The following is a 22,116-nucleotide window of genomic DNA, read 5'->3' on the forward strand; positions in this document are numbered from 1 at the left end:
ATTATAATAGATTCACGATTGAACATGTAAACTCAGATCTCTAGGGTGGCTCTAGCTTGTTTCAAGGTTCTGAGTAAGATTAAGCCAATGTTGCCTAAATATAATTTTCAAATAGTGGTTCAGAGTCTACTACTATCAAAACTGGACTGTTGCAGCAGTTTGTATTTAGGTGTTTCTCAGACACGATATAAAGCCCTTCAGGATGTGCAGCATGCTGCAGTGCATATGCCTACTAGTTTAAATTGTTTTGAGAATGTAACGTCTTCAATGAAGGTGCTTCACTGGCTTCCATTTTCATACAGGATATGATTTAGTTGTTGATGCTCATTTTTAAAACATTGAGCAGTTTGGCTCCTAGTTATTTGACTTGGAATTTGCAAACCTATGGACCGAGTCATTCTTTGATATCAGAAAACTCGCCTTCATTGACTAAGCTACATTACACTGTCACTGAGGAGGTTGTATTTACCATTGCAGGGCCCTTGATGTGGAATAAATTGCCATTGAGACTGAGGTTATGAAAGCAGTTATCTCTTTCTAAGAAACATCTTAAAACACACTTGTTTGTTCAGTCTTATTTTGATGCTGACTTAACAAAGAGATTATTTTATTTTAACACAAATCCTGTATCTTTTGATGTATTAATTTTCTATATTTAATTTGGTGTATTAGTTTTCTATATTGTGTATGTTTCTTATAACCTGCCAAATTAATAGGTGGGCTATAAATGAAAAAATAAATAAATAAAATAAAATAGAGATGAATCCATGTTCAGAGGCAGTGTCATTAACAGAGATTTGAAAATTCCTCTAGGACTTACTTGCCAGGGATGAAATTCATTCACTTGGTAGCTTATCCCTCTCACCAGAAATAATCTGACCTCTAGATCCTCCTTCCAGCATCTTTTTAGTCATTGATGCCGATGTGTGCCGTGATCACCGTCTCCTCCCCAGCACTCTCTAAATCTTATCTGGATTATGCATGAGGCCCATCACTTTCACACCAGACCAGCAAGTTGCCAAAAGATCCTCAGCCCACCGGCCACATAGCTATCTACATTTCTATTTATTGACTTAGCGAGTGGAACAGTTTCATCCACAATAATTATAAATTACTTACCATTCTTACTAGAAAGCGTATCTACAAGAAAACAAAAGTGGAATGAATCAGTGCAGAGAAAGAGTAACACTTGCATTTACAGTTCTGAAAATTCCTCCAGATTATCTATGTGCCTTCTTGCCTAGATCTTGGGGGTAATTCTATAAGGAGGGAACCAAGAACATGGGCAATTGACCTGAATACCGGCATGTATGCACATATGTGTGAATGTCAATATTCACTATATACCTTGTCTCTCAAATAATTTGGGTGGGTGGCTAAGGTGAGGTATATATGTGAGATGGAACGTTTAACAGCAGTGAAAAAGAAGAAACTGCCTAGGTGGGAACAGATATGGGAACCATTTGTCCATCATTGTTCTGTCTGAACGTTTAGTGCAAATATCGTGTTTACTTTATTCTTGGTTCATGCTGGATGAAAGGAGGGGGGTTGGGGGGTAGAGGGGGGGGGAGGTTTGTAGAGGGTAGGGGGGTTTGTTATTGTTTTGGGAGGATTTGTGTTGGACATGGACTGGTTTAAAAATGTAAAAATAAAAATATTGAAGCATTTCATAGTTGCATTGAATTTGTATAGATGTGGCTGACTGAGCTGAGCTCTGTTATATTTCAGAGGATGTACTTATTACTCGTTGGTGTTAAATTTGAAAAGTTGAACGTTGTATTGCATTTCAATGATCAATAAAGATTCTTATAAATTAAAAAAAAATCAGAATTTCTCATAGCTCATTTAAAGGGACAAGCAATGGTTTTCCCAAGTTTACCTGGCTAATAATTTGTGATTTTCAAGTATAAATTGAAAAGTGGTCAAATGTCCAAAGATCAAGACCTGGGACAGCAGATTAGGACTTTTTGCAGTCTGTGATTACTTTTAACTGGACAAGTGTAAGAATAATTACCTAATGACACCACTCTGAATTCTGGAGACCACACTGGGGCTTTCTATACCCACCAGGAAGAGGGATATTTGTAAGACATTTATAAACCAGGAAATATCAAAATAATGAGTCAGCCTTAAGAACTGGAATTGCTTCAGCTACAGAAAACGTACTGATATTTGCATTAATGGTCTTTAGTAGAAAACAAAAGTGGGATGATTCAGCACATGCAGAGACATTGGCGTTAACAGAGATTTGACAAGTCCTCTAGGACTTACTCACCAAGGATTAAATGCATTTTCAGTGCACCTTGACCTTTTCCCCACAAACAAATTGAATTTTAGAACCTTCCTCTTGTGTCACCCTATGTCTTTCACACCCACATGTACCATGACAGGTCAGTCCTGCCCAGCACCCTCTAACATCTCATCAGGCAGGTAAGTTACCAAGAATTCCTTATGCTCACCAGCCAACCAGCCACTTACATTCCTTTTTGATTCAATTACAGTATAATAATAGGTAATACATAAATAATATGTTAAAAGAGTGGTATTTAGTTCAGTTGCTATAACTATCAAAAACAGCAAAACAAAGTCCATCACATCACCAGTGTTTATATAGAACTGTGGTCCAGTGGTCCAGGTGTAGAATTGACTAGAGCTGATGTGCCAGATGGAACTTTTCAGTTAAAGAACTGCAGTTGTGATATTGTAGTTCCTGATAATACAAACTCCTAACAGGTTGAATCGTAGTTCCTGTACATGAGATCTGCATTACAGCAATGGAGTCTGCTCCTTGGTATTCAGTTGAGTTGAGGAATTTAAAAATGGAGATAAGGAAGCAGAAGAGGAGACGGCATATTATAACGTAAAAGAGAAATCAAGGAGACTGCCACTTGTTATGTGGAGGCAGCCAAGTCTTTTCAGGATTGGAATAGAGGGATATGGTTCGTGGAATCATAATTTAGTATAGAATTAGTCTTTTGGTGACTCTGCTAGTTTTCTTCTTTCAGTTCTTCATAGTCAAGGTGGAACTCGCCCCACATGCAGTTAACCTGCCAATGTGAAATAGCACCTAAGATGTCGAGACCAAGCCATTTCCGACACAGAGAGCTGGAGTTACGGTTAAGATGCATAGATGGAGCCATGCCCAACTGGCAAGGATGGAGCTACGAGTCATATGCAAAGATAGATCTGGGCCAAACATGCCATGATGGAACTATGATCAATCCTTGGAAATGGAGCCATGTCAATACGCAGACGAGCAGCCATGGCCACATCTACAGATGGAGCAGCACTCACCCCACCAAGGTGTAGCTGCACACACCATCAAGAGAGTGAAATGCACTCCAGATGCAGAAAGGAGGAGAGCTGAACTCACCAAAATAGAAGTGTCTCAAACTCAAAGAAAGGAAGCTGTGGGCAACATGCAAAGATGAATCCTTGCAATCCTCCAACTATGAAGTTGCGGTCAAGAGATCGATACAAAGCCTTCGCTCAATGAGCAACAATGGAGCTGCACGCAGTTTAGAGAGCCAGTTCTTCAACCCACATACAGAGATGGAGTGACACAGAAATTCAGATAAGAAGGCCTGCCCCAGAAGAATAGATGATGCAACGATCCCCAAACGAAGCATAAGTTGGGCAATCCACACCAAGTGAATGTGCACCCAAAAAGTCAGACACTGAAATGAAGCTGTGGAACAGAGATGGAGCAGTCCCTCACACTCCTCGCCAGAGGAGTACCCAACAAGCCAAGAATGAGCTACCCCCATATACCTACAGGGTGCCTCAGTGCACTGGCACAAACAAAAACTTACACCACAACTCCATAGGAGCTGCACTCCGGAAAAAAACAGGGAACTGTGCACTCAGACCTGGAACTGCACTCATCAGCAGGACTGACCTGTAAAGGTGAGGCAACTCAAACCCTGGCCCCATGGTCCCTGAGAACCTGGGAGGCATCGCTAGGATGAGAAGGCACATGAAAGAGCACCTCCCAAGGGGAAGCTGCGGGGACATCTTTTAAGGGTGTTCAGAAGAAATCCATGCTAGAGCATTCCTTTTTACATCAGGGAGTTAAGCTTTGGAACAGGATATATGGGTGTCTGTAGCATTAGTGCACGCTAAAAAGTTAGCATGCCTACAGCTCGGCTTAGTAAACAGGGCCCTCAGATATTTGTGAAATAAAATAATTTGAACTACAAAAAGAAACCAACTAGCTTATTTTCGAAAGGGAAGGATGCCCATCCTCCGACACAAATCGGGAGATGGGCGTCCTTCTCTCAGGGTCGCCCAAATCAGCATAATCGAAAGCCGATTTTGGGTGTCCCCAACTGCTTCCCATCACGGGGATGACCAAAGTACCCGGGGGCATGTTGGAGGCGTAGCGAAGGCGGGACTGGGGCGTGCCTAATAGAGGGTCGCCCTCAAGCGATAATGGAAAAAAGAAGGGTGTCCCTGACAAACACTTGGCCAACTTTACTAGGTCCTTTTTTCTACGACCAAGCCACTAAAATGTGCCCTAAATGACCAGATGACCACCAGAGGGAATCGGGGATGACCTCCCCTGACTCCGCCAGTGGTCACTAACCACCTCCCACCCTGAAAACAACAACTTTAAAAACATTTTTCTCATTTTTTTAGAGTATGGGTGAAGGACCTCCTTTGCTAAGCCTCCGTCCCTGTGATGCCAGTTGAGGATGTCCTTCACTATTTATTTATTTAGATTTTGCTCACACCTTGAAACATCCAGGCATGGATGTCCTTCTTACAAACATCCATATTTTGGATGTCTTCAACTGCCATCGCAGGGACAGAGGCATAGAAATATCCAGTGTACCTGAATGTAACTCACCTTGAGCTACTGCTGAAAAAGGTGTGAGCAAAATCTAAATAAATAAATAAATAAATAAATAAATAGCGAAGGACGTCCTCAATTGCCATCACAGAGGCATAGCGAAGGACATCCTTCACCCATACTCCAAAAAAAAAAGACAAAAGTTTTTAAAGTTGTTTTTTCGGGGTGGGAGGTGGTTAGTGACCACTGCATGCCTTTTTCCACTCAGTTAGTGCATCAGTTAGTCCACTGCAGTGCCCCCCTAGGGTGCCTGGTTGGTGTGCTGGCATGTCAGGGGGACCAGTGCACTATGAATGCTGGTTCCTCCCATGACCAAATGACTTGTATTTGGTCATTTTTGAGATGGGCGTCCTCGGTTTCCATTATCGCCAAAAACCAGGGATGACTATCTCTAAGGTTGACCTAAATCAGTGGTGTGCTGGAGCCGGCTCGCACCGGCTCGCAAGAGCCGGTTGTTAAATTTTCTTCCAGCTTGCGACCCGGTCGTTGAAAATTGCAAGCCGGCTCTGGCTCTCCTCCCTCCCTCCGGATCCGCCTCACCGCCCACTTGTTTTTTGAATTCTTCGGGGCAGGCAGTTTTGCCTGCCCGCTTCCAGCGCTGACTGTCCTCCCCTGCCGGTTTGCCCTTTAAAAATGGCCGCCGAGACTTCCAGAGGCGGCCTCGCGAGACTTCTGCTGAAGTCTCGGTGGCCATTTTGAAGCGTGAATCGGCAGCGGGGGACAGTCAGCGCTGGAAGCAGGCAGGCAAGACTGCCTGCCCTGAAGAATTCAAAGAACAAGCGGGCGGTGAGGGACCAGATCGGGAGGGAGGGAGGGAGGAGAAGAATTCGCCAAACAACTCGGGAGGGGGTGGCAGGGGGGAAAAGGGAGTCGCTGCTGGGCATGGGTGGATGGAGGGGGTCGCTGGGTATGGGTGCATGCAGGGCAGGGGAAAGGAGGGTCACTGCTTGACATGGGTGCAGGGCAGGGCAGAGGAGGGTCGCTGGGTATGGGTGCATGCAGGGCAGGGGAGAGGAGGGTCACTGCTGGACATGGGTGCATGCAGGGCAGGGGAGAGGAGGGTCACTGCTGGACATGGGTGAATGGAGCCTGGAGGACAGGGGAAAGGAGGGTCACTGCTGGACATGGGTACATGCAGGGCAGGGGAGAGGAGGGTCACTGCTGGACATGGGTGGATGGAGGACAGGGGAAAGGAGGGTCACTGCTGGACATGGGTGCATGCAGGGGAGAGGAGGGTCACTGCTGGACATCTGGGTGCATGCATGGCATGGCAGAGGAGGGTCGCTGGGTATGGGTGCATGAAGGGCAGGGGAGAGGAGGGTCACTGCTGGACATGAGTGCATGCAGGGCAGGGGAGAGGAGGGGAGAGAGAAGAAATGGTGGACATGGATGGAGGGGAGAGAAGAGTGAGGAAGGAGATGAGATAAGGGAAAAGGAAGAGAGGAGAAAAACTGCACATGGATGAAGAAAATAGGCAGAAGCTGAGGACCAGAAATGAAGAAGAAAGGAGGAAAGGAAAGAAATAAATGGAAAGGAAGCCCTGGAAACGGAGTTAAGAGGACAGATAGCAGCAGAATCAGATACTGGGCCAGCATGATCAGAAAAACAGTTACCAGACAACAAAGGTAGAAAAAAATCATTTTATTTTCATTATAGTGTTTGTAATATGTTCACTTTGAGAATCAGATGCTCAACATTAAAAGTTTATTTTTATTTACTTATTTATGGCATTTTATCCCACATTAAACATGAATTAGATTGGAACCTGGGATCATTTAATTTTTTTTTTCCTGGAGAGAGTAATGCATTGCTCCCCCCCCCCCCCCCCCCCGGCTATAGCCAGCTCTGCAATTTTGGAGTGGCGCAGAGGTGGACAGGGGGGGTGCAGAGGTGGATGGGGGGGCGCAGAGGTGGACGGGGGGCACCGAGGTGGACCGGGGAGAGAGCCTGTTGTTAAAAATTTACCAGCACACCACTGACCTAAATGTTGAGATTTGGGTGTCCCCGACCGTATTATCAAAACGAAAGATGGACGCCCATCTTGTTTCAATAATATAGGTTTCCCGCCCCTTCACCGGGACGTCCTTAGAGATGGTCGTCCCCGTTCGATTATGCTCCTCAAAGTGTCCCACCTGGGAAAGGAGAAAATAAGCCCTCCTGGCTGGCCTAAGCATGAAAAAAAACAATGCATTGGTACTAATGGTTCACCTGATCATACACTGAAACAGCCCGTCAAAAAATAAAAACCACCACTAAGAATTACCAGAGGATGCCACTTTCCCCACAGATGCCAGCTGAAACTAAGGGAAACTGAGAACAGCAGAAAAAGACATAACTGTGCCTTTTTTTTTTTTTTTGCAAGGAAGACTCAGGCCACTCAAACACTTACCTGAAGGGCAGGAGTAAGGAACCCATACCTGCCCCATATGCCAACATCCCAAAAGGGAAATTCCATCCATGCCACTTCCAAATCCTGCAGAGCTGCAGAAGCCACAGGTGAATGAGGGGAGGGGAGGGGATGGACCCACTTTCATCAGGTGTCACCCTAGCTGGCAGATGAGGGACCAGCACCAATGGGTGTCATCCTGAAGAAACCAAAATCTGGCAGACCCCCTTGGCCCAACAGTCACCCAGATGAGCTGGGACAGGAGCCAGTCAGCAGGCACCAAGAGGAGCTGTACAATCCATCCACCTTCTGCTAGGGCCTAGGAGGCAGAGAAAATACTGAAAATTCCAGGCTGCATGATACCCTTAAGGGACAAATTACTTGGAACTATTTTTTCTGTCTCCTTCTGCCAAGAAATGTCTCTCATTGTCATTTTGTGGTCTTTCACTGCTTGATTGTGTGTCCAGAGTTTCTCTAAAATATTTATTGATGGTCCCTTTGGAACAGTGAGGGGGAGGTAAAAAAGTCATCAGACCTAATTCTCTTCATACTATGTCCTTCCTCTACTGTGTTAGATGGTTCTGTCCTATGAGGGATGAGTGATTCATGTGATTTTTTATGGTCACATGGCCTAGATCTGGATGTGAAGCGCAGTGAATTGTTCTGGATCTACCCATACTCACACTTGCATATTTGTGTAGGTATGTGCTGTCACATTTTATGTACTTTTTTTTGTAATATATTTATATTAATATCATTGTTATCATTTTGTAGATGTTTCTCTCTACACCATTCACATATATATTTCATATTTCCAAATGTGGTTATGTTTGTAAGGACTCCTGATTAAGGAAGAGGCCGAAACATGGACCGTGTTGAGTCTCCCTTCAAGTGAAACTGGCTGTTGTCTTTTGATGTGCTGCCTTCAAGCAAACACTGGTATCATACAAATAAAGGACTTGTGCTTATCTCCCACCATCAGGAAACTTATCTCAGGAGTCCCAAGTACAAAAAAAGATCATCAAATTTACATGAGTGTGGTTTCTTTTTTATAATCAGCATTGCAACTAAAATTAATGATATTGGTAAAAATGAACTTTGGAGAACAGACAGTTTTTCCAGTGGAGTTAAGGAGATTTTTGCATTGAAGTGTTGGAGCCTCTGCTGAAGAAGTACCTGTTTAACTTTATCTCAAGTATATCAGTAAACAAGAAGTGGTTCAGAGCACATCTAACATGTGGTCTCTATCTTACTATATAAATGACGAGTGACCGACGTGCCGCGCATGTGCGGCACGTCAAACCCGCCGAGGTCGCTACCGCTCCCCCCCCCGGAGATCGTCGCTACCTCTCCCCCTCCCGAGATCGCCGCTACCTCTCCCCCTCCCCCCGAGTCGCCACCGCCCCCCCCCCCCCCCCCCACCTGGGCCTTCCCTATTCAATTTACAGCGCCGAAATCGCAGCAGCAGCAGGCAGATCAGCTTCAGCTGCTCCCGTCGGCCTTCCTTCACTGCCTCTGTCCCGCCCTCACCAACGTTACGTCACACGAGGGCAGGACAGAGGCAGTGAAGGAAGGCCGACGGGAGCTGAAGCTGATCTGCCTGCTGCTGCTGCGATTTCGGCGCTGTAAGTTGAAGAGGGAAGAGAGGGCCTGGCCGGGTGGAGGGGGGCGGTGGCGACTCGGGGGGTGGAGGGAGGGGAGGGCAGGAGACATGGGAGGTCTCAGAAGGAGGGGGGCCTTGCAGCTGGGAGGGAGTGCATGGGGGGGCCTGGGAGGGGGAGGGGGCCTTGCAGTTTGCAGGACAGAGGGCCTTGCAGCTGGTAGGGAAGGAGGGGGTCCTTGGAGCTGGGAGGGGTGCACAGAAGGGGGCCTTGGAGCTGGCTGGGAGGGAGGCACAAGTGGGGCCTTTAGAGCTGGGAGGGCGGGGGGCCTTGGAACTAGGAGGGAATGGGGCCTTGGAACTGGGAGGGAATGGGGCCTTGGAGCTGGGAAGGGGGGAGGGAGGGCCTTGGAGCTGGGAAGGGAGGTCCTGGGGCTTTGGAGCTGGGGGGGTGGACAGAAGGGGGCCTTCGAGCTGGCTGGGAGGGACGCACAAGGGGGGCCCTTGGAGCTGGGAGGGCAGGGGGCCTTGGAACTGGGAGGGAATGGGGCCTTGGAGCTGGGGAGGGAGGGAATGGGGCCGGAGTTGGAAGGGGGGCCTCGGAGCTAGGGGGGGAAGGAGGCCTCAGAGCTGGGGGGGAGGGACGGAGGGGGCCTTGGAGCTGGCAGGAAAGGAGGGAGGGCAAGGGGCCTTGCAGCTGCGAGGGGAGGGGGGCCTTGGGAAAAAAAAACATACCACTACCCGTTTTAACGGGCTTAACGGCTAGTTATTTAATAAGAAGAGTATGTGAACTGTGTGTGGACTTCACTAGTCTTTTCTGGCCTCCTGGAGGAGTCTTCCATCCTGGATCATGCCCCAAAAACAAACATTGTGTACCTGGTCCCCACTTATGCTCTGAGGTGTGCACTAGGTGACCACTACAGTGACCCTAAACCAGACGGTCATTACAATTTTGTTTCTTTATTCTTGCTTTACTACTACTACTACTTATCATTTCTAGAGCGCTACAAGGCATACGCAGCGCTGTACACCATACACAAAAAAGAGCTTACAATCTAGATAAGACAGGCAGACAGACAGAACAATTAAGGGTAAGGGAATAAAGAGCTAGCGTTTTTAGCTCAAGCTAAACACTAGAGCTGCCCATTTGTTTCTATGGGCAACTTAGCATTTAGCATGTCCTAATCATTAGCGCACACTAAAATCAATTTAGTGAGAAATAGGATATTAGCAACAGGTCTAAAGTAAGAGGCCAGAGATAAATCAGCTTCTACCTGCTTGGGAACTGCAGTCAATACAATGTTCCCCATATCATGGGAACACCAGCCCAAGGCAAGAATAGTATTAACAAAAGACACTAATCAATTCAGTAAATCAAGATAAGGCTCTTTCAGCAGAAAGTGCGGCATTCTAACTAAAGGCAATTAGAGCGAGATAGTCTGTTTATCAAAGGGAGCAGAGTATATGAAGAAACAGGATTAAAAGTAGCTTTCCTGTTAAGCTTGACTTGAAAGGTGGTTAAGCATCCCTGGAACCAAGGAGCTGGAAAAGGAAAAGTCCTGGATTTTAAGCGTGCTGACTTTAGTAAAATGGGGGAATACCTGAGGAAGGAGCTGATGGGCTGGGAGGACGTACAAGAAGTGGAAGGGCAGTGGTCCAGGCTGAAAGAAGTAATAAATAGGGCCACAGAGGAAGCTAGAAGAATGGTCTAAGGTCTGGCAATTAAAATTCAATGCGAAGAAATGCAAAGTGATGCATTTAGAGAGTAGAAACTCACAAGAGACTTATGTGTTAGGGGGTGAGAGTCTGATAGGTACTGAGGGGGAGAGGGATCTTGGGGTGATAGTATCCGAGGATCTGAAGGCGACGAAACAGTGTGACAAGGTGGTGGCCATAGCGAGAAGGTTGCTAGGCTGTGTAGAGAGAGGTGTGATCAGCAGAAGAAAGGAAGTGTTGATGCCCCTGTACAAGTCGTTGGTGAGGCCCCACCTGGAGTATTGTGTTCAGTTTTGGAGGCCGTACCTTGCGAAGGATGTTAAAAAAATGGAAGCGGTGCAAAGAAAAGCTACGAGAATGGTATGGGATTTGCGTTCCAAGACGTAAGAGCAGAGACTTGCTGACCTGAACATGTATACCCTGGAGGAAAGGAGGAACAGGGGTGATATGATACAGACGTTCAAATACTTGAAAGGTATTAATCCGCAAACAAATCTTTTCCGCAGATGGGAAGGCGGTAGAACGAGAGGACATGAAATGAGATTGAAGGGAGGCAGACTCAGGAAAGATGTCAGGAAGTATTTTTTCACGGAGAGGGTGGTGGATGCTTGGAATGCCCTCCCGCGGGAGGTGGTGGAGATGAAAACGGTAACGGTATTCAAACATGCGTGGGATATGCATAAAGGAATCCTGTGCAGTAGGAATGGATCCTCAGAAGCTTAGCTGAAATTGGGTGGCAGAGCAGGTGGGGGAAGAGGGGTTGGTGGTTGGGAAGCGAGGATAGTGGAGGGCAGACTTATACGGTCTGTGCCAGAGCCGGTGATGGGAGGCGGGACTGGTGGTTGGGAGGCGGGAAATACTGCTGGGCAGACTTGTACGGTCTGTGCCCTGAAAAAGGCAGGTACAAATCAAGGTAAGGTATACACATATGAGTTTATCTTGTTGGGCAGACTGGATGGACCATGCAGGTCTTTTTCTGCCATCATCTACTATGTTATGTTACTATGTCTGTCCTCCAGTGGGAGCAGAGTTGTACTCTTTGTAGTCTGTGATAACTTTAACTAGTCCAACATAAGAATTCCCAATGATTCTTCTCTATGGCAGCTCTAGAGAACAACCAATGCATTCCAAACTCACTAAGAGAGACATTAGTAAGACATTAATAAACCAGGAAGTATGAAGACAATGGGCATAAGTGGAATTATTTTAGCCACAGAAAATACATAGAAAACTACTTACTCTTATCTGCAGTAAGCATTTCTACAAGAGAACAAAAGTGGGGAGAATCAGTGCATGCAATGATACTGATGCTAAAGCCTATCTATACTATGATAACCAGCTCCACTCCAGCATTTTCTAAAATCTTATGTATATTGTGCCTAAGGTTCAATCAAATCACCGAGAGATCCTCACACCCACCAGCCACCCAGTTATCAACATTTCTGACTTAAGAACTGCAATAGTTTCAGGCACAGTTAATAATTATAAATTACTCACCAATATCAGCAGAAAGTTTTCCTACAAGGAAACAAGAGGGAAGTGTCAGTGCAGGCAGAGATACTGACACTAGAACCAACATTCAATATGAGAGCCGGCTCATCCTCAGCACGTTCTAAAATCTTTTCTATATGGTACCACCTTCATATCAGTAGCCAAGTTACGAAGTGATCCTCATGCCTGTCAGCCACTCGGTTACTGAAAGTGATACAAAAAGCAGAACAGACGAAGAAATCTAAATTCATCTTCATTTAGATTTCTTCATCTGTTCTGCTTTTGTGTCACCATCTTGGATCTTGCAGATAGACTGCCCTGTTGTTTTCTTAGCCATTCAGTCACCTACATTCCTAATGAATGACTTAGAAACTGGAATAGTTTCATATTTATCCACAGTAAATTATAAAATTATTCACCATTATCTGGACCAAACCTTGCTACAAGAAAACAAGATAGATGGTGGCATTAACAGATACTTAAATATTCCTCCAAGACTTCCTTCCCATGGATAAATGAATTCAGCTCAGCCCTCTGCCTGCAAATAATTTGGCTTCCAGAGCCTCATTCCTGCATTTTCCTTTGTTATCGATATCCCAGCACTGTCTAAATTTCTTAACTAGGTGACACAGAAAGTCCACTACTTCCACTTCAGTTATCAGGAGATCCTCCCCAGCTACCTATATTCCTAATGACTGACTTAGGAACTGGAATAGTTTCATCCATAGTAAATCGTGAATTACTCACCATTATCTGCAGTAAGCTTTGCTACAAGAAAACAAGAGAGACAGTGACATTACCAGATATTTAAATATTCCTTTGAGACATCCTTCCCATGGATAAATGCATTCACTGTGTAGCTCAGCCCTGTCCCTGTTTCCAGAGCCTCACTCCTGCATCTTCCTATGTTATCGTTATCCCAGTACTGTCTAAAATCTTTTAAATCAGGCAGTCCAGTTATCAGGAGATCCTCACCAAGCTACCTACATTCCTAATGAATGACTTAGAAACTGGAATAGTTTCATATTCATCCAAGTAAATTATAAAATTATTCACCATTATCTGCACTAAACTTTGCTACAAGAAAACAAGAGAGATGGTGGCATTAACAGATATTTAAATATTCCTCCAAGACTTCCTTCCCATGGATAAATGATTTCACTGTGTAGCTCAGCCCTCTCCCTGCAAATAATTTGGCTTCCAGAGCCTCACTCCTGCATCTTCCTATGTTATTGATATCCCAGCTCTGTCTAAAATTCTTACCTAGGTGACACAGAAAGTCCACTACTTCCACTTCAGTTATCAGGCGATCCTCCCCAGCTACCTATATTCCTAATGACTGACTTAGGAACTGGAATAGTTTCATCCATAGTAGATTGTAAAATTACTCACCATTATCTGCAGTAAGCTTTGCTACAAGAAAACAAGAGGACGGTGACATTAATAGATATTTAAATATTCCTACAATACTTCCTCCTTTATAAATCTGTGGACAATAAGATGGTGGACCACTGTGTAACTCTTAAGATGCCTGCCTTTTTTTCTGTGGAGCAGAGTTTGCCCAACTCTATAAAACAGCAAGGTAAGGTCAGACAGTATTTCAGCATAATCTTATCATAATATTCTACTTGCAAGCACAGCAACAGGGAGGGATGAAGAGGGAGGTTAAGCCCTAGGACTATTCTGTGCAAAGATTTATGGTTGGAGGTCATGAGACTGGTTTTGCTGGAACAAGTAAAAAACCAAAAATGTTGTTTTTAGATAAGGGGCCATCAACTGAGACACCAAGTGCTGAAACAGCAGACTGAGAATTGTCATGTATACATAGTTAGAAAAAGTATAAAAGGAGTGGTTTATTGCTACAGAGGCAGGAATCTTGCAAGCTCTGTGTAGCACTTTTTAGCTCCAGGCTGGTAAATTCCTCCACAGGAACATAGAAAGGAAAAAGACTACTTGTATGTACTACTTATGAATTGTAATTGGCAAGCAGTAATTAGATGTCTATTTTCCTATTTGTAATAAATAAGCTTCTATGGTAAATTTATGATTGGCTAATAGTGTATCTCTTCCTGTATACTTTAATTCAAACTATTTTATCCAGGGAATAAATGTCTGAAAGTTTAACCTTGCATTTTGCAGCCTGTCCGATAAGGGGGCATAGGTATAAGGTTAAACATAGCCAAGGAGTATTTCTCCAAGCAAAGAGAACTTCTCTAAGACTAAAGTGTAGTCCCCTCCCAGGGGCAGAGGTTGAGATTACACTTCCCATTGATAAATGCATTTACTGTGTAACTCAGCCCTCTCCCTGCACATAATTTAGCTTCCAGAGCCCCACTCCTACATCTTCCTATGCTATTGATATCCCAGCACTGTCTAAAATCTTATCTAGGTAACACAGGAAGTCCACCACTTTTAAACCAGACAGTCCAGTTATCAGGAGATCCTCAGCCAGCTACCTACATTCCTAATGACTGACTTAGAAACTGGAATAGTTTAATCCATAGTAAATTGTGAATTACTTACCATTCTCTGCAGTAAGCTTTGCTACAAGAAAACAAGAGAGACGCTGATGATATTTAAATATTCCTCCAAGACTTCCTTCCCATGGATAAATACATTTACTGTGTAGCTCAGCCCTCTTCCTGCAAATAATTTGGCTTACAGAGCCTCACTCCTGCATCTTCCTATGTTATTGATATCCCAGCACTGTCTAAAATCTTACCTAGGTAATACAGGATGTCCACTGCTTCTTCCCTAGCTATCTACATTCCTAATGACCGACTTAGGAACTGGAATAGTTTCAGCCACAATAAATTATACAATTAATTAATCATTTCTTTAAAGACTGGTATACCACTTACAACAAAGTGGTTGCCATAAAAAACATCAAAATAAACATATACACAATATTATGTAAACAGCAATAACCTTATATCATCATTCCAAAACCAAATAAAAACAGATTCATGTGCACTCAACAAAACACAGTCACAAACAGTTGAATCTTCAGAAGTTTTTTAAACAGTGTAAAGCTACCATAGTGGTGAAGCTGACCAGATAGTGCATTCCACAGGGAGATTCCAGCCGGAACAAAAGCTGAAGCTTGTGTATCGATTGGCATAATCGCACCAGTTCATCAGTAAAAAAACCACACCAATATGTGACATGAGGTTATGATGACCTCTATATCAGGTGCCAAGTTATGATCATGCCCACCTGTCATCCAGCTGCCTAAATTTCTATAATAAATTTGATTTCTGTAGAATTCTTAGTATCAGAAACAAAACTGTTTTAAAAGGGTTTGGCTTTTGTCCCTGCTCAAAGACATAACACTTTTCAAATATGCATGGGTCTATTTAACTTTAGCAAGAAGTAACAGATCATTCAGTTTTTCTCAAAATACAGCAAGAGCTTCTCATGTATCACTAGTTAAGAATAACTCAAAATGGGCCTCCCAGAACAGACTGATGTGTTGATACATAATTTCAATCGTTGTGCTCTTATGGATATAAAAGTTTTAGAATAAAGAAAATGTAAAACTTAGGTCAGTTTTTCAAAGGAATGAGAGTAGAGCTATTGAAAATGTATTAAGAAAATATATGGATTGATATTCAGTGGGTGTAATCGGGAAGGACAGGCTCCTGCGCACTTAAACCATGCATAGATCCAGATTTATAGATCCAACAATGGACAGTAACTAATACGGAGAGGCTAAGTCCTGTTCAACTGAGAGCCAATATGGTGTAGATTCTGCATCAAATTCTTGTGTCCATCAACCAGAAGAGCACACAGTATTGCTGCTTTAACTTAATAAGCATTCTGAATGGGCCAGGAGCCAATATTAGAGCAAGAAATGAATCAGCGGGGCAAATGAATCAGAAAAGGATGGGTCAGATGGGTCTGTATATTCAAAACGTGACCCATTTTTTTAAAAATCAGGGCCTAATTATTCAAGCTCAATTTCAAATATTAGTCCAGTTATCTAATACAATGTTCACATAGAGGGGCATAATCGAACGGCGCCGGCAAAATAGATTGCAGGCGATCTATTTTGGCGGCGCCCCAACAGCTGGCCGGAACCGTATTATCAAAAAAGATGGCCGGCCATCTTTTGTTTCGATAATACGGTTGTCACCGGCCAAATGCCTTGGATTTAGCCGGGTTTGAGATGGCCGCTTTTGTTTTTCAGCGATAATGGAAACTAAAAGCGGCCATCTCAACCCCGGCTAAATCCAAGGCATTTGGTCGTGGGAGGAGCCAGCATTTCTAGTGCACTGGTCCCCTTCACATGCCAGGACACCAACTGGGCACCCTAGGAGGCACTTCTAAAATTTTTTTTAAAATATATAAATACCTCCCAGGTGCATAGCTCCCTTCCATTGGGTGCTGAGCCCCCCAAATCCCCCCAAAACCTACTCCCAACAACTCTACACCATTATCATAGCCCTTATGGGTGAAGGGGCACCTACATGTGGGTACAGTGGGTTTTGGGGGGGGTTGGAGGCCTCAGCAATTACCACCACAAGTGTAACAGGTGGGGGGGGGGGGGGTGAACCTGGGTCTGCCTGCCTGAAGTGCACTGCACACATTAAAAACTGCTCCAGGGACCTGCATACTGCTGTCATGGAGCTGTTTTATGATATATGAGGCTGGCATAGAGGGTCACAAAAAATGTTTTAAAGTTTTTTTGGGGGGTGTTAGGGGGTTGGTGACCACTAGGGGAATAAGGGGAGGTGATCCCCGATTCCCTTCAGTGGTCATCTGGGTAGTTTGGGCACCTTTTTCAGGCTTGGTCCTGAAAATTAATGGACCAAGTAAAAGCGGCGAAATGCTCGTCTTCCCCGCTTTTAATTTTTTCCATTATCAGCTAAAGGTGGCCATCTTGTAACCACGCTCATGTCCTACCTTCGCTACACCGCTGACACGCCCCCTTGACCTTTCGCCGGCTCCGAGACGGGAAAGCGGCGATGAGGTTGAAAAAGCGGTTTTCGATTATACCGATTTGGCCGCTTTTGCGAGATCGCCGGCCATCTTCTGATTTATGGCCGGCGATCACTTTCAAAAATGAGCTGTATAGTTAACAAGGAGGCAGAATGTTTCAGAACATCGTTCTCCTTGTTAAAGTTCTAAGACTATAAGTAGTGCAGTTGCAGAATGCTGATACAATTGTAATGAAATTGCATCTCTGACTCCAGGTATTGTACCAGATTTCTCAAACCCTATAATGTAAACTAGGCCTATGAGATTACTGTGGTATAAATCACCCCATTTAAGTTATGTAAAACATCAGAGGTTATCATACCATACACACTTGCCATGTAAACAGAGAGAGAGAGAGAGAGAGAGAATCCCTGGAAGGAAGATTTACAATGAAACAACCACAGAGATGGAGTGGTGTGGCTTAAGACTATTGAGTGGAGTAGCCTAGCTACTCCTTGTGATCTTGGGCAAGTCACTTAACCCTCCATTGCCTCAGGTACAAAATTAGATTATGAGCCCTCCAGGGGCAGGAGAATACTCAATGTACCTGAATATATAACTCACTTTGAGCTACTACTGAAAAAGATAAGTAATATCAGAAACTCTCTAAAAGCAAATGTCTACTTTTATTCTACATTAGTAAAAAAGGCCTGTTTCCGAAACAAATGAAACGGGCGCTAGCATGTGGTTTTATTTTTTTTTTCTGTTTGATATTAAGGGATATAAGTGTTTTTAAAAATAAATAAATAGTTAGTGTTTGTTGTTTAATAGTACCCTGTAGAGAACATTTCCTGTACTGTAGGCAAGCTTGTAATAAGCACAGTGAAAAGGAAACACATCCCAACGTGTAGCTGGTACTGTTGCACAAAATGGCTGCCTATAACAGCGTGAAAAGTAGCGTGAAAATGGTGGGGGAAATAACAGAGAAGCAGCAAAGGGGAAGAAACGAAAATTAATCACGCTAGAGGCGTGCAAGCAGATGAGCATCTACTAAAGTAGTGTGAAAAGGTTCCGTTGTTGTGGTCGTTGGCCCCCCGCCCTTTTTGTGAGGATATAACAGTGTGAAACGTAGCGTGAAAATGGCAGGGGAAATAATGGAGAAACAGCAAAGAGGAAGGGAGTCCAGATGAGTAGAAGCAGATGGACAGCTACCAAAGCAGTGTGTTCGTTCGGTGGCCGCTTTTTGTTTCTCACTGGAAAAGTGAAATGCGTACGTTAAAGGTATTTGTAAAATGTATTGTGGCCACTAATGTCCCGGCGTAGCAGAGGGGTATTCCGGACACAGAACGTATTAAGGAGGATGTAGAATGTGTACTAAGAAGGCGCAGTATAAACCCACAGCAGCAAGAAATGTAGCCAAGAGAAGTCCCCTGAATAAGTCGCTAATACCTTTTCCAAACTTAGAACACATAGCAACAGATATATTTAAATTTCTTTATTGATTTTTTATAATTACAAGTTACACAAACTTGTAAAGAAACACAGAAAGTAACAATTATTATAGTGATATCACAAAGGAAACATTTAATATCATAACAGATAGTCAATTATCATTCTTCCTTAGACCACAATCTCAAGATGAGGGGCGGTAGAAAACAAAAGGAGATTCTTTTAACCACTATAGCATGAATAAATCGGCTTAACCTTCCTCACATATATAATTTTTCTAGTTGATGTTAGATGTTTCTTAAGACAGGCGGCCGTTTGCTTTTTTTGCCTCTAAAAATATTTGGAGCTGAGAGGGATCATAAAAAATGTATTTATTCCCTTGAAAGTTCACCCTGCATTTGCAGGGGTAAGCCAACAGGAATGTTGCCCCCAAAGCTCTAGTATCATTTCTTAAATCCAAAAACTTTTTTCTCCTTTCCTGGGTTGTCTTCGCTACATCCGGGTAAATCCATATTTTTTGTCTGTGAAACAGTTTTGAGGAATTTTTAAAAAAATAATTTCAAAACATGATTCAAATCCTGTTCAAAAACAAATTGAACTAATAAGGTCCCTCGATTAGTTATTTCCAGTTTTGAATCTTCAAGAAATGCTGTCAAATTATGAGACTCTTGAATAATTCCATGTACTCTCGCTGTTTCAGGTTCCAGATTTCTTTTAAGAGGTAAATAATAAATCTTATTGTATGGAGGCATATTTGAAAAAGGAATCTGTAGTACTTCTTGAAGATAGGCTTTGAACAACTCATTTGCTTTTAACATAGGTGAAACAGGAAAGTTCAAAAACCTAAGTTTTAAACGTCTGTTATAGTTTTCCATTATCTCAATTTTTCGATGAATTAGTTGTTTATCTTTCATCAAAACTTCAACTGAAGATTTTAGATCGTCCACTACTTTTTCCGTTTTTTGAGCTTGAGCAATGGAATCATTTTTAACTTTCTCCAACGAAACATCAATTTTTTCTAATTTACTCACGATTGTAGCGAATTCGCCCATGGATTTAGTCACTATTGTCGTCAAATCTTGTACAGCTTTCCAAACGGCCGTCAGAGTCACTTCTCCTTGGTTCTCCCGGGATAATAGGTCGTCCCCGCTGGGATTCTCGGGTAATTTGCCGACCGAAGCCTTGCCTGCAGCGCCTTCCACATCAGGTAAGGTTTCCTCACCTCGGGTCTTAGTGGGGCAAGGAGGAGGAATCAACTTCGGAGGCGTGAGGGATACCTCTAGTCCCAGAAGCTCCGATGCTCCTTCATCGGAGCTTAACAACGGACTCGCCAAACCGGATACTTGTGTGAGGTTCTGCATGAAGCGGTCGAGAGTCAGCTGAGTCGGGGTCGACGTTATCGCCTGCGGCAATTGGCTTTTCATCGTACCCTTCCGCTTTGTACTGTATGTGGCATAATGCAAGGGGAAATCATAGCAACAGATATAATAAGTCCGTCTTACCTTTGTGAAAAGAAACAGAAATAAAGCAATGTTGTCTTTCCAGCGTTGCTGGTGTCGTGCTACCCACAAAATGAGTGACCCTTTCGCCTGTAACGCTCTTCCTTTGTTGTGTTACAGTTGCCTGTGATAGGTCCATCATGCGTCGTTGCATTGCGTTGTCAGGGTGGTGCAGCTGTGATGCTCCTCCCTTCTTTGAAAGGTCAGGGCGGGGCAGAGATGTAGTGTGCTTAAAAGTGGTTACAGAGCTTCAAACATACGAACTGTTGAAGCCTCAGAGTCTGCTTCAGAACGTTGAGGGTGCTTTTTATGTGCAGACTAGTAAAAAAGGCCCGTTTCCGAAACAAATGAAATGGGCTCTAACAAGGTTTTCCTTGGAGTGTGTATTTTTGAGAGAGTGTGTGTGAGAGAGAGAGTGAATGTGCGAGTGTGTGTGTGTGTGACAGAGTGAGTGAGTGTGGGTGTGAGTGTGTCTGTGAGAATGAGTGTGTGTGTGATGTGTGTGGAAGTGAGTATGTGTGACACAGTGAGTGTGAGAGAGTGTGTTTCACACAGATACAGTGATTGGGAGAGGGAGAGTGAGACTGTGTTCGAGTGTCTGTGTGAGAGAGAGAGAGTGAGACTATGCGCGAGTGTCTCTGAGAGAGAGTGTGTGTGTGGGAATGAGAGTGTGTGTGAGAATGAGTGTGTGCCAGGATGGTCCCCCCTCCTGCAAGGTGCCCCTCCCTGTCTCCCTGCCATGTGTAAGTGTGTATTTGTGAGAGAGTGAGTGTGTGTGAGTGTGTATGTGAGAGAGTGTGTGTGTGGGAATGAGAGTGAGTGTGAAAATGAGTGTGTGTGGCAGGATGGGCCCCCCTCCCTCAGATGTGGCCCCCTCCCTCTCCTCCTGCCAGGTGCAAGTGTATGTTTGTGAGTGTCGGCGTACCCCAGGGTTCTGTTCTTGGTCCCCTCCTCTTTTCTATCTACACTTCTTCCCTTGGTTCATTAATCTCATCCCATGGCTTTTCCTACCATCTCTATGCTGATGATTCCCAAATCTACCTTTCTACCCCTGATATCTCACCTTGCATCCAAACCAAAGTTTCAGCGTGCTTGTCTGACATTGCTGTCTGGATGTCTCAACGCCACCTGAAATTAAATATGACCAAAACCGAGCTTCTCATTTTCCCCCCCAAACCCACCTCCCCGCTCCCCCCATTTTCTATTTCTGTTGATGGCTCTCTCATTCTCCCTGTCTCCTCAGCTCGAAACCTTGGGGTCATCTTTGACTCTTCTCTCTCCTTCTCTGCTCATATCCAGCAGATTGCCAAGACCTGTCGTTTCTTTCTTTACAACATCCGTAAAATCCGCCCCTTTCTTTCCGAGCACTCTACTAAAACCCTCATCCACACCCTTGTCACCTCTCATTTAGACTACTGCAATCTGCTTCTTGCTGGCCTCCCACTTAGTCACCTCTCCCCTCTCCAGTCGGTTCAAAACTCTGCTGCCCGTCTCATCTTCCGCCAGGGTCGCTTTACTCATACTACCCCTCTCCTCAAGACCCTTCACTGGCTCCCTATCCGTTTTCGTATCCTGTTCAAACTTCTTCTACTAACCTATAAATGTACTCACTCTGCTGCTCCCCAGTATCTCTCCACACTCGTCCTTCCCTACACCCCTTCCTGTGCACTCCGCTCCATGGATAAATCCTTCTTATCTGTTCCCTTCTCCACTACTGCCAACTCCAGACTTCGCGCCTTTTGTCTCGCTGCACCCTACGCCTGGAATAAACTTCCTGAGCCCCTACGTTTTGCCCCATCCTTGGCCACCTTTAAATCTAGACTGAAAGCCCACCTCTTTAACATTGCTTTTGACTCGTAACCACTTGTAACCACTCGCCTCCACCTACCCTCCTCTCTTCCTTCCCGTTCACATTAATTGATTTGATTTGCTTACTTTATTTATTTTTTGTCTATTAGATTGTAAGCTCTTTGAGCAGGGACTGTCTTTCTTCTATGTTTGTGCAGCGCTGCGTATGCTTTGTAGCGCTATAGAAATGCTAAATAGTAGTAGTAGTAGTAGTAGAGTGTGAGAGAGTGAAACTGTGTGTGAGTGTCTCTGTGAGAGAGTGTGTGTATGGGAATGTGAGTGTGTGTAAGAATGAGAGTGTGTGCCAGGGTGGCCCCCTCCCTCTCAGGTGGAAGTGTGTGTTTATGACAGAGAG

General features: G+C 44.3%; 1 protein-coding gene across 1 annotated transcript in view; it reads right to left on the reverse strand.

Moving 5' to 3' along the window:
- Positions 1-22,116, reverse strand: part of LOC115466358 (butyrophilin subfamily 2 member A2-like) — a 223,353-nt gene that overhangs the window by 123,162 nt on the left and 78,075 nt on the right. The window contains exons 10-13 of the mRNA XM_030197547.1: positions 13,438-13,458; positions 12,052-12,072; positions 11,794-11,814; positions 1,120-1,140 (exon numbers count right to left, since the gene is read on the reverse strand). Coding sequence (XP_030053407.1) covers positions 1,120-1,140; positions 11,794-11,814; positions 12,052-12,072; positions 13,438-13,458 — 84 coding nt within the window. The remainder of the gene's footprint in view (positions 1-1,119; positions 1,141-11,793; positions 11,815-12,051; positions 12,073-13,437; positions 13,459-22,116) is intronic.

Source organism: Microcaecilia unicolor, chromosome 3 (genome assembly GCF_901765095.1).
Source record: "Microcaecilia unicolor chromosome 3, aMicUni1.1, whole genome shotgun sequence".
Classification (NCBI taxonomy): Eukaryota; Metazoa; Chordata; class Amphibia; order Gymnophiona; family Siphonopidae; genus Microcaecilia; species Microcaecilia unicolor.